Source organism: Babylonia areolata, chromosome 28, assembly GCF_041734735.1.
Source record: "Babylonia areolata isolate BAREFJ2019XMU chromosome 28, ASM4173473v1, whole genome shotgun sequence".
Classification (NCBI taxonomy): domain Eukaryota; kingdom Metazoa; phylum Mollusca; class Gastropoda; order Neogastropoda; family Buccinidae; genus Babylonia; species Babylonia areolata.
Genome location: NC_134903.1, coordinates 9327294 through 9340692, shown reverse-complemented (window position 1 = coordinate 9340692; position 13399 = coordinate 9327294). Strand labels below are relative to the sequence as shown.

The 13399-nt window shown below is 41.6% G+C and overlaps 1 protein-coding gene across 1 annotated transcript in view; it reads right to left on the bottom strand.

Annotated features, from left to right (window-relative positions):
- Nucleotides 1–264: 264 nt before the first annotated feature.
- The window catches only part of LOC143301780 (uncharacterized), a 33262-nt gene continuing 20127 nt past the window's right edge, over nucleotides 265–13399 (bottom strand). The window contains exons 24-27 of the mRNA XM_076616171.1: nucleotides 9629–9794; nucleotides 2502–2541; nucleotides 1540–1694; nucleotides 265–335 (exon numbers count right to left, since the gene is read on the bottom strand). Of these exons, the coding sequence (XP_076472286.1) occupies nucleotides 265–335; nucleotides 1540–1694; nucleotides 2502–2541; nucleotides 9629–9794 (432 nt within the window). The remainder of the gene's footprint in view (nucleotides 336–1539; nucleotides 1695–2501; nucleotides 2542–9628; nucleotides 9795–13399) is intronic.

Here is a 13399-nt window from a genome sequence, read left to right as displayed (position 1 = left end):
TTTTCGACATATCTACCCTCCTCAGTGAATAATGAATGTGCTTCAACAGTTTATCTGTCATTTCCTGTAGAGGGTTATTGGCTAAGGATATCGTTCTCAAATTAGGCAGCCAAAGAAAAACAGTCATATCAAGCGATCTCAGATGGTTGTTGGCAAGACTGATGGACTGCAAGTTCATGAGTTTCACACCTGACACATTCTGCAGGGAACAAAAGGACAGACTCAGATAAACCAGATATGCATTTTGTATGAAATCTGTCAATGTCATTCCTGACCCTGTGATATCCACGTGACGAAGAGAAGTAAAGGAATGAACGGGGAATGTTTGATCACACCTGAAAGAATAACCCTTACACTGACAACCATCAGGACAGGTCACATTACACATCAGTTCATCATCCAGTTGTGGACACTGGCCCCAACCATCACACAGATGAAAGGTATGTACGCAAACTTTGGAGTCTTTACATTTGAAGAGGTAAGGACAAGGCGCTGTCTCACAGTGTAGTTCATCTTCTCCATAAACACAGTCAAAAAACCCATTGCATCGCGTATATACTGGAAGACAGTACAACCACTCAGCTGTACAGCGATAATGAGTGTTGGGACAAGAGTCTTCAGCTTTCATCACCTTCTGATGGAAGTAACCTGTACCATCTAAATTGATGTAAAAGTGTTGCCTCTTGAGTTCCTCTCGGAATGGGAAATGCAGTGTTTTGTGTTCTGGGCAGCTGATTTCATCAGAATCATCCAGACAGTCGGAATATTGATTGCAACGTTGGCTGTGCAATATGCACTGAGCATTAAAACACAGGAAACCAGTACATGAAGAACTTTCACAGAATGACTCATCACTGTTGTCTGCACAGTCCTCTCTAAAGTCACACACGAAAGTGTAATGTAATGTGATACCATCATCACATGTAAACATGCCAAATGTATCTTCTGCTATCATAGTAAATGGAACCATGTGAGAATTCTGCTTGGTACTCACGTTCATAAGCATGTCAGTCTGTGAGTTCCTTGCATTTCCGCAGTTACGTCGGAGGTCGTAAAACAAAAATGCGTGAGACAGTTCTTTACCTGGACAAATAAGTAGAAATTGGTGTGTGTTTGTGAAGGCAGATTGTGATGAAGGATCTTCAATAGTGACCATTTTGGAGAGTGCATGTCTGAATGATGGTGTTTGCATTTCACACAGTGACTGATGACACATCACGTTTTCTGTTGCTGAGAGAGAAGAAATTGCCATACGAGGAAAAGACATACTCTGGACCATCCTTGAAGGGTAGTATGGAAAATCTAGTCTAAAATGGTTCATGTTGTAGATCAGTGTCCTAACAGACCATTTAGGAAACTTGCTGTATGTGAAGGGTACTTTGCTATCCCAACCTGTTGAATACCCTAAGCACAAATCAATTTTATGAACGACTTTCAAAATGTGTGAAAGGGGTTCACGTTCCTCTCTTGTTTTCACTGAAGCCAGTCTTCCATTCTTCTCAGCACTGCATTGAAAGTGCCCCCTAATAAAGGGGATACCTTTGTCTGATGTGACAAGTTTAAAACACTTGTTCCGTGAAGCCACCAGACCCTGGCAGTCAGGACTGCTGAAGGGACAGTGTTCTGTTTCATCCTGACCGTCCTCACACTGTGTCCTCAAGTTACAGTCTAGGTGATCCTCGAATGCAGAATAACTGCTCACAGAACAGTTGAACATATCACTTTGCAACTTATGGGGCTGTGCACTCTTAGGAAGTGTAGAAAAATACAGTTTCATACTCTGAGACTCTCTTGTGATACGAACCATGATGTGAAGGTGCGATGCAGAAAAGACGTTAGCGACTAGGAACTTGTCAGTGTACCATGTCTGCACACTTTGTTGAGTAGCATTTATTTCTCGGTACATCAGTAATGGGTACGGTTTCCTCACAATATGATCAGGATAGTATGACTGCCGTACACTGATCATGATAACATGTCCTTTAGGTCCTTTCACCTCCTCACTGATGATTATATTTGACAGAGTCTCAAGCGAATGTAATCCCAAAATGGGTGTTATCAAATATCCACTGTATTTCGATATATGTTTCTTGATGATATGTAAGTAATTGATTTCCTTAATGCTAAGGTTAACTAATGGTCTATTGCTATGAACAATAAAGACACTACTTCCATATGGTTGTAAAAATACTTCTTTTAAGCTGTGATACATGCATGTGACAGCGAAGAATCCATGGTAGTGCTCTACAAATGTTTGCCAGTAACTGGTATCACACCAATATGACATGCGTTGTAAACGAACCTGAACAGCCGAGTCTGGCAAAACGCTCACATACATTCTGCAGAAAGATGTAGACTCATCACAAACACCATAAGATACTGTATGTTTCGAAAAGTATGGCTTATCGATATAACAGCTTGAAATGTTCACCTGTATGAGTGTGTACTTTGTTTCGTTTTGATTCAGAAAATATTCTATACCAGGACATATGGCCCCCAACCTCGTGGTGCTGGTGCTAGCGTTGTTCAGGACTGTGTGGTCTGTGTTGCAGATTTTAGACGTAAATTATTGTTCAACATTCTGAAAAGAGTGCTCGGCAAAAAGAAATACCTTTTTTTTTCTTTTTTTTTAATAAAAAAAAAAACGAAGTGAAGAGATTACTTACTCAGATATTCGGATGAGACGATAAACCGAGGTCCCGTGTGCAGCATGCACTTAGCGCACGTAAAAGAACCCACGGCAACAAAAGGGTTGTTCCTGGCAAAATTCTGTAGAAAAATCCACTTCGACAGGAAAAACAAATAAAACTGCACGCAGGAAAAAATACAAAAAATGGGTGGCGCTGTAGTGTAGTGACGCGCTCTCCCTAGGGAGAGCAGCCCGAATTTCACACAGAGAAATCTGTTGTGATAAAAAGGAATACAAATACAAATACAGAACCCATATCCTACCATGATCCCATGTATGGGATCTGTCGATTATGCTCTTACTGTACTGATGCATGGTCTTATTCTCAATTAATGTATGACTGCAATGACAGTTCTTCTTCTTTTCTTCTTCTTCTGCGTTTGTGGACTGCAACTCCCACGTTCACTCGTATGCACACGAGTGGGCTTTTACGTGTATGACCGTTTTTACGCCGCCATGTAGGCAGCCATACTCCGTTTTCGGGGGTGTGCATGCTGGGTATGTTCTTGTTTCCATAACCCACCGAACGCTGACATGGATTACAGGATCTTTAACGTGCGTATTTGATCTTCTTGCTTGCTGTATACACACGAAAGGGGTTCAAGCACTAGCAGGTCTGCACATATGTTGACCTGGGAGATCGTAAAAATCTCCACCCTTTACCCACCAAGCGCCATCACCGTGGTTATAACCCGGGACCCTCAGATTGACAGTCCAACGCTTTAACCACTCGGCTATTGCGCCCGACATACAATAACAGTTCAAGGGAGCTTTATAGAGTATCAAAAAGACAGACTTTGGAGCGACATCCTTTTAACGCAATCTGTGGAGGCAGCCATTTGCAATTATACAGCCAGCTGTGTGAAAGCTATGGCATCATCAGTGAAGGTAAGTGCATAGCATCTAGATTAAACACATTCTTTATAACTCTTATTAAGCAAACTTAAAGCTGAAATCATTATCTAAAGTAATGTGCATTAATATTTTCACAAACATTTTTTGTTAGTCAGTGGTGAAGGCAAGAATTCTGATCCCAAATATGGGATAGTGGTAGCTTAAGGGTTGGGGGGTTTGTTGTCATACCGTCATATCAACAAAATAAAACTGTTACATATCATTTTTATTCCACCAAATTAAACTTTTTTGTAGTTTCATCCTTATTCACAGAGTGAAAACATGTTGAGTGATAAGTCATTTATTGATTATCATTTGTTTAAAGCGTCTTTTTACCGCAATAAACAGCAAATATAATTCGTCTTTTTTCAGGAAAAAAAACAACGTTAACTGTTCATCAGTGTTCTATCCATGATGTAAGATGATCCAACTTTTGAACAGGTGACTATTTACACTGACCCTCCCACAGTCAGGTCAGGTCATTAGATCTGCTACTGGTAACCTGTAATCCAGTACAACCTGTTCAGGGTCGGGTTGCCGGCGACTAAACCGGCACTCCCACCACTCCCTTCTGGGACTGGTGAGGCGGGTGGCTAGACACCCTTATGGAGATCCCTAAAAGGGCGTCGGCTCAGGAGAGCCACCGACGGCCATCTAGCTCCACCGTGCTGTGTGCATGCCACACGCAGTTGGCCCCCGGGGTGTGTCTACCCATGCATGCGAAGTCTGGATCACAGTTAATGAGGATACTGATGAAGACAATGGGGAAAAAGATTCCGGTGATGAAGCAGGACACTCAAATCCAAACCGAAATCAGCTTTCTGCTGGAGCTACTGTGACTGTCCAAAGACAAAGAGTACGGTCAACACTTGGTGATGAGGAAGAGGATTTTCAGCACAGCGTGAGTTGATTATAATTATGCAAAACGTGTGTGGTAAATGAGTTGTGAGTTGACATAAATACTGGTAGATGAGGAAGAAAATGAAACTCAGGACTGCTCCTGGGCGCAAAAAGAGGAACTGTGGCCATTATGATGACTTATTCACTTTGCTGTTTTGTATGTTGGTTCATTTCTTTGGTCCAGTACTTATGATACTTCTTTTCTGTTTCAGTCCGCTTCTGCACATAATTATGGACGCAGACTCAGGAACCGTTTCTGCAGATATGATCGAACTGTCAACTTCAGGTACATCATCCCAAACCACAGCATCTCATGGCACAGGTGGAAAACGGAAGACAAAGTGAATAAGTCATCATAATGGGCACAGTTCCTCTTTTTCGCCCATGATACTTCTTTTCTGTTCCAGTCCACTTCTGCACATAATTATGTACGCACAGGAACCGTTTCTGCAGATATAATCGAACCGTCAACTTCAGGTACATCATCCCAAACCACAGTATCTCATGGCACAGGTGGAAAACGGAAGACAAAGTGAATAAGTCATCATAATGGGCACAGTTCCTCTTTTTCGCCCATGATACTTCTTTTCTGTTCCAGTCCACTTCTGCACATAATTATGTACGCACAGGAACCGTTTCTGCAGATATAATCGAACCGTCAACTTCAGGTACATCATCCCAAACCACAGTATCTCATGGCACAGGTGGAAAACGGAAGATACTGTGCCCCAAAGCAACAACCACAAAACAACAACAACAACAACAAAACAAAACAAAAAAACAAACAAACAGAGAGCAGTAGCTGACAGAGAATGGAGAAAAACAAGTCTGACAAAAAAGCAGAAAGATAGATATGGATCGGTGGTTAAGCCATCTGAACCAACACGACTGCCTGCTGATCCCGTCCATCTGTTTCAGATATTTCTTTGATGATGATGTCATTTCAGAACAGCATTCTCTACACCCGTTCCAAAGGAAATGACTGTTGTTTTATCAGATTCCACTGTGTGTGTGTGTGTGTGTGTGTGTGTGTGTGTGTGTGTGTGTGTGTGTGTGTTGTCTTCAGTTTAACGTCTTTCCACTTGAAGTGACATTAGACGAAAAAAAAACCCAAAAACAAAACAAACAAACAAAAAAACACAAAAAACCCACACACAAAAAACGTGGGGGTAGGGGCTGTGAGAGGGGGAGGGGTAAAAGTGTGTGTATGTGTGGAGGGTGAATAGGGAGAGACAACGCTAGGAAAAAATGGAAACGTTATAAACGCCAACATCAAACAACTATAACATCTATAAAAAATGTCCTTTTGGACTATGCAGCAAACCTTCTGCAATAACAAATAACATATTGGAATTGTTAATAACACATTCAAAAGACCTTTTGGTGAAGTCTGGCAAAAAACATTTTAGATTCTGACATTCGAATATTACATGGTTGCTAGAAATATGTTCTCCACATATGCATCTGACATCTTTGCTGTGTGTGTGTGTGTGTGTGTGTGTGTGTGTGTGTGTGTGTGTGTGTGTGTGTGTGTGTGTGTGTGTGTGTGTGTGGTTTTGACAAAATGCCAGAATGATTACTTCAGAATATTACAATTTATGGCACGAAAGAACATCGGGGTGATGTTTTAGCCATTTGGTCGATGTGTATACTGAATCACTCCTGTCATTTCTTTTGTGCAGTTTGTGCAATGTATACTACTCGTACCACGAAACAGTTCTGTCCCTTGGCTGAAGCATCCGACTCATCAGTCTACACGAGACAAATCAGACACGTCTGGATGGAGACGGATTGAGACGGCTGGCGGCCAGTGTGAACGCTATCAGCCGGCATACATGACGGGAAAACGCAAAGTGACGTGTGCACAGTTCCCAGCCAGTGGCTGTCGGCTGGTGGTAGCAACTGGCTTGACCAAGCGTGAACGATGCTTAAAACATTCACTTTGTTTAAAACGTTATCTTTTTTTTTTTTTTTTTTTTTTTTGCTTTTGTTTTGCGAATGAATTGACAAAGCGTTTTGAACAGTCAATGCACGCACATATTTTGTGCATTTGTGCTCGGCGCAAATCTGATGTCACTCTTTCATTTTCGTTCCTGTAAAAAAATCATCCTGATACGTTAGAATCCCAAGACTGGCCAAAGTCTCGTTTCATTTCTCAAGATGAAGTGTGTCCATCAAGGAAATATATTTTTTGTGTGTCAGTGGAAAGATGGCCACTGTTCTGTTTTACCGTCTCGTTCACTCCTGGCGATTATTGCAGAATCTACCTCCTGGTTCATTGCTCGGTTGTCTACCTTTTCGTGTGTGTTTTATTCTTCTTTTTATGAACACACACACACACACACACACACACACACACACACACACACGCGCGCGCGCGCAAAAACAAAAAAACACCCCAAAAAACAACAACAACAACACAATTCCTTCTGATTCTGTTCTCCAAACAGTCAAATGTATTTATTTCGAGGAGTGTTCGCTTTCGTCATTTGATCATTATTCTCATCATTATTCTTGTGGCCCGTTGTCTCATTATTCAACAGTATCTCTTCAGCTATGGATAAAGACAAATTTCAGAAGGAAAATATATTCTGTGGTCATAATCATTTATCGGGTAACAAATAAAAGTAAAAGTAAAAGAAAAGTACAGTTTCAAAGATGTGTTGTGAGTGCTCTCTTGAATGTGGGTGTGAGGAAATGAATTCCATTGTTTATTCTTAACCTGTTCGGGCGAATTAGTGCAGCAGTCAACAAAAATAACAGTGTGCAACCACTGTTGATAAAATCAATCCAAAGAGCGCACGTGCAGCTCTCTCTCTCTCTTAATCATATATTAAGCCTAGTCATTCGGATGAGACGATAAACCGAGGTCCCGAGTGCAGCATGCACTTAGCGCACGTAAAAGAACCCACGGCAACAAAAGGGTTGTTTCTGACAAAATTCTATCGAAAAATCCACTTCGATAGGAAAAACAAATAAAACTGCACGTTTGAATGCCCTTCGAACTAAATTTTGCAAAAAAAAATATACAGTGTCTGTGCGGAAAAGAAATCAATGTCTGCCACACACTTGTTCAGTGTCCAAAAACAAGACAACTGTTCTTTCAAAAACAAGCCGATCAGTTACCACCAAACACATATCTGTCCATTGGAGATGTTTTGAATAATTATTCATTATTTATAAAAAAATAAAATAAAATAAAATAAAATAAAATAAAAAAATTAAAAAAAAAATTCTGAATGTATGATCAAAGACCAGTTGGTATCTACCTTTGACTGATCACGTTTTTTTTTTATTATGATAAGCATGCTTTTCACTATTATGTGGACAATTAACTCACTGTTATAATTCATGTTATCGTTCACTGATAGTACAGTCCTTCGTAGCTTTTCGTTTTCTACTACTCACTACAGTAATCCAACCACCTCTTATCAAGTACCCCATGCCTCATCTCCGAAGCGCATATACCCCCCCCCCCGGGCCCCCCCGCATCCCCCCCCCCTTTTTTTTCCCCTCCTCTGATATAACTAAACAGTGAAAAGACGTTAAACTAAACAAACACACACACACACACACACACACACACACACACACACACACACACACACACACACACACACACACACACACACAAACAGAAAGTTCAACATGTTCAACATCGTAAATCTGTTCCTTGACTGTCAATATCAGTATATTATACATCATTTATCTCTCTCTGTCTCTGTCTCTGTCTCTCTCTCCGTTCATCTGTCCACACACTGCTCAGTCATCCAGTCATTAACAAGCTTTTACAATGTGTACGATTGTTCATTGTGCTGCATGAACTAAATCAAGAAATGATATTTCAGGAAACTGTGAAGTGAAAGAAGAAGTGTGTGTGTGTGTGTGTGTGTGTGTGTGTGTGTGTGTGTGTGTGTGCGTGCGTGCGTGCGTGTGTGTGTGTGTTTGTGTGTGTGTGTGTGTGTGTGTGTGTGTGTTTGTATGTGTGTGTGTGTGTGTGTTTGTATGTGTGTGTGTGTGTGTGTGTGTGTGTGTCTGTGTCGTCGTTGTTTACGTCTTTCTGTGTGTGTGTGTGTGTGTGTGTGTCGTGCGTGCGTGCTAGTTTAACGTCTTTTCTGTGTGTGTGTGTGTGTGTGTGTGTGTGTGTGCACGCGCGTATGTGTGCATCTGTGTGTGTGTGTGCGTTTGTGTGTGTGCATGTGTGTAAACAGTATATTTATAAGCACTTGAAAAAGCAGTTTTATAGATGTGTGTGTGTGTGTGTGTGTGTGTGTGTGTGTGTGTGTGTGTGTGTGTGTGTGTGTGTGTGTGTGTGTGCGTTGTGTGTGTGTGCATGTGTGCAAATAGTATATTTATAAGCACTTGAAAAAGCAATTCTATAGATGTACATCTGTCAGTTTCCAAGTAAGAACTCAATTTTCTCATTTAATTTCAAGTGTAACAATCACAATTTACCGGCTGAAATGTTGTGGATAGAAGGACTTCCGACAAAATATCATAATTGCCAAAGTGTAACATGAGTACTGTGGTTATATTCTCCTTCTGAAATTTGTCTTTATCTATAGGTAAAGAGGTACTGTTGAATAGTGAGACAACGGGCCACAAGAATAATGATGAGGATAATGATCAAATGACTACAGCAAACAATTTTGGAAACAAATGCGTTTGACTGTTTGGAGAGCAGAATCAGAAGGAATTGTGTTTGGGGGGGGGGGGGGGGGGGAGGGGTTGTGTGTGAGTGAAACTGGCATAAAAAGAAGAAGAAGAAAAAAAAAAAAAAAAAAAAAAACGCGAAAAGGCTAGACAACCTAGCAGCTAACCAGGAGGTAGATTCTGCAATAATTGCCAGGAGTAAAGGGGACGATAAAACAGAACAGTGGCCATCTGTCCACTGACACACAAAAAATATATTTCCTTGATAGACACACTTCATCGTGAGAAATGAAACAAGACTTTGGCCGCTTTTGGGATTCTAACGTATCTGGATGATTTTTTTTTTTACAGGAACGAAAATGAGACTTACGCGGAGCACCAATTCACGAAACGTGTGCGTGCGTTGGCTGTTCAAAACGCCTTGTCACTTCATTCGCACAAAACAAAAAAGAGAACGTTTTAAAGTAAGTGAATGTTTTAAGCATCGTTCACGCTTGGTCAAGCCAGTTGCCACCACCAGCCGACAGCCACTGGCTGGGAACTGTGCACACGTCACTTTGCGTTTTCCCGTCATGTATGCCGGCTGATAGCGTTCACACTGGCCACCAGCCGTCTCAATCCGTCTCCATCCAGACGTGTCTGATTTGTCTCGTGTAGACTGATGAGTTGGACACGTCATCCAAGGGACATAACGAGTAGTGTGAATCTCAATAATGTTCGTTTCTTCCGTCTGGAGACTGCGGTATTTTTTTTCTAACTGACAGCAACTGGACGGGTTTAATAAACGTAGGCTTAGAGACACCTGAATTTTATTTGAGTTTATGATTTTATTTTTATTTGTCTCGTGTACACAGGTGAAAAGGATGCTTCACGCAAAGGAACCATCCATTGACCCGAATCCCAACAATATTCGTTTCTTCCGTCTGGAGAGCGCTGTATTATTTCTGACAGCAACTGGCTGGGTTTAATGTGAATGGAGCCTCAGAAACACATCGTTTTCTTCAAACAGTTTATGTATCATTATGTATCATAGCCCCGGAAACGGAGTTTGGCTGCCTACACGGTGGGGTGAAAACGGCATACACGAAAAAGCCCACTGGTGTACACATGAGTGAACGTGGGAGTTGCTGCCCACAAACAAAGAAGAAGAATTATGTATTATGTTTTATTTATGTTGTTTCAGTTCATTGTAGGCAATGCTCCATTTTCCAGAATGGGTTGAAACATTTTGAAATATTGAATCCAATGTGTTTGTTGTCGTAAATGGGCGTTAACGTGATTGCTTCAGAGGCTGACAATTAAAAGAAAGAGAAGAAAATATCTAAAAGAGTGGGTTGAATAGGTGACAGTGGCTGTGGGCGCTAGGTGGAGACGGATGGTGATGATGGGTGTGGTAACTGAGGTGCACCAGTCTTGGTGTGCAGATTATTTCTTCAAAGGGACACATGGCAGTGGCTCTGTGATGTCACTACACACGTGGGGCACAGCACACACCAGTCACAGGATAATGGTTAAGACGCTCAGCTGCCAATACAGAGAGTCCGTGAGGGTGTGGGTTCGAATCCCGCTCTCGCCCTTTCTCCTAAGTTTGACTGGAAAATCAAACTGAGCGTCTAGTCTTTCGGATGAGACGATAAACCGAGGTCCCGTGTGCAGCACGCACTTGGCGCACTGAAAAAGAACCCATGGCAACGAGAGTGTTGTCCTCTGGCGAAATTACGTAAAATGAAATCCACTTTCATAGGTACACAAATATGTAAGCATGCACTCAAGGCCTGACTAAGCGCGTTGGGTTATGCTGCTGGTCAGGCATCTGCTCAACAGATGTGGTGTAGCGTGTATGGATTTGTCCGAACGCAGTGACGCCTCCTTGAGAAAGTGAAACTGAAACTGAAACTGTCCTACGTCACTTATTCAGCAAACCAACCGTAGCTAGACCTGATCTTTTTTTTTCCTTTTTTCTTTTTTCTTCTTTTTTTACGTGTTTTCTGTCCATGTGCCAAACACAGGATACATGACTGCACATCCTTATTTCATTTCCTCTTCTTGTTCTTGTTGTTCTCCTTCTTCTGAGAAAGTGTTCTAGACTGGTTGGTCTCTGCTTTTCATATTAAGCACTGTACAGACTGGCACATAATTGTATCACTATTTGACTTACTTGAATTTGTCTCGTTTATTTCACACACATTTACACAATTACTGTATTGTTCACTGATTGATTATGCATTATCCCTCCTCATCACTATTTCTATGCCATGGGTTCTTTTCCAGTGCGATAGGTGCGTGCTGCTCACTGGATCTCGGTTTCTCGACGCATTCATATGACCAGACGCTCACTCGTCGTTTTACACTCAAACTTGGGAGACATGACAAGAGCTGGAATCAAACTCAGACCCCCGCGGACATTGCAATGGCAGATACACATTTTATCCAGTGAACCCTCCCACCCCCCAAGCCCCCTCGCCACAGCAACACCTGAACTTCACCAGCAGACGAGTGTATGGGAGCAGACATTATGCGTGCATGTGGGACTGAGCGGGTGAGCACGGGCAAGCAAGCATTTTTGTGTGTGTGTGATCGGAAGTGATTTTAAAATATTTTCTTATTTTACTTGGATTTCATGTATCTTAATGTTAATGTTCTAATCTTATTGGCGTGACATATGTTATGTGCATGCATACGTTGTTTGTGTGTGTGTGAGTGAGTGTGTGTGTGTGTGTGTGTGTGTGTGTGTGTGTGTGTGTGTGTGTGTGTGTGTGTGTGTGTGTGTGCATTTTACTTATATATACGATTTATTCCCTTGATGTTTTTATTTATGTATTGTTGTACAATACCTTATGGTCTTAACGTGTGTGTGTGTGTGTGTGTGTGTGTGTGTGTGTGTGTGTGTGTGTGTGTGTGTGTGTGTGTGTGTGTGCGTGTGTGTGTGTGTGTGCATGTGTGTGTATGTGTGTGTGGGTGTGTGTGCGTGCGTGCGCGCATGTCATTTTTAGTAATCTTATACCCTTTTTTTTGTTGGATGTTTTCATTTGTTAATATTGTTGTGCAATACCCTATTGTCTTAACATGAGTATGTGTGTGTGGGGGGGTGGGGGGTGGGGGGGTTAGTATATCGTCAGCTATTGGGAATTCTTATTTGACTAGTTTTAATCTCTTCTTATGTTGCGCATGATTTTATGCCAGTGTTTACAATGAGCCTGTGATTGCACAACTTAATTTCCATGTGGATTAATAAAGTGTTTTTGATTTGATTGATTTTGATTTGATTTTGATTATCCATTCTGCTACTGTCTTCCTTACACTGTGAAGTAATGCAATGGTCAGTTTCCTTTGTATGTGTTATTGTGCATGTTGTGCATGGCTGTGTGGTGGCGTTGTGTGTGCACCACTTTGAATGAAACATATCTATCTTTACCAAAGCAACTGGGATAGTTTTTGTTACAACGTCACCGCCATCTGGATATTTTACACTGAGACGAAATGGGAGTGAGAATTATAAACAGATAACGAGGGAAATACATGTGCCAGTCAGACATTCATTCATGGTCAGTGTCAAAGAATTGTCGCAATATGAAGTATACATCAGCATGTATAGATGTCGTCATGGTTGTCATAGATCCAACGACAGATATCTCTTCTGGGATGCGTTCATGCAGCGTCCTGAGATTGCCCAGATATACTGTTTTAATGACACGCAATTCCTTGCTGTTTTTGATAGTAGTGGGTGCATAATAAGAACCAATTCACCATGTTTTCAATTTTTTCTTTCGATTTTCCCTGAAAGTAAAGCGCCCCAGAAGCTACCCAGTGGTTTGTGGAACTGTTCAGTGGAGCACTATTCCAGCTTTCAGCACCAAATGGATTGTAACCTGAAGACAGAGTGTGAAGATGGACGGGATGAAACAGAACACTGTCCCTTCAGCAGTGCTGACTGTCAGGGGTTGGTGGCCTTATGTGACCGATGTTACCAGATTGAGAAAGTGGAAGATTACTATCAATACAAAGGAGATTCCAACGAAAGGGGTGTTGAACATTGTGAATTGCTTGGTGGTAAGCTGGGATTCCCTACATGCCTTAATGATCCTTACGGCGCCATCACCAATAAAGCAAAGAGACATTGGAACAGGTTGTCACGGTTTGTACTTAATTTATATTCAAATAGCGTAGCGTTGCCTAACATGTATAAACATAGCTTACACACCGAAGACAGAACCGTTCTTCATCATTTATTCGAATATTCATATACTGACTACGATGGTGATC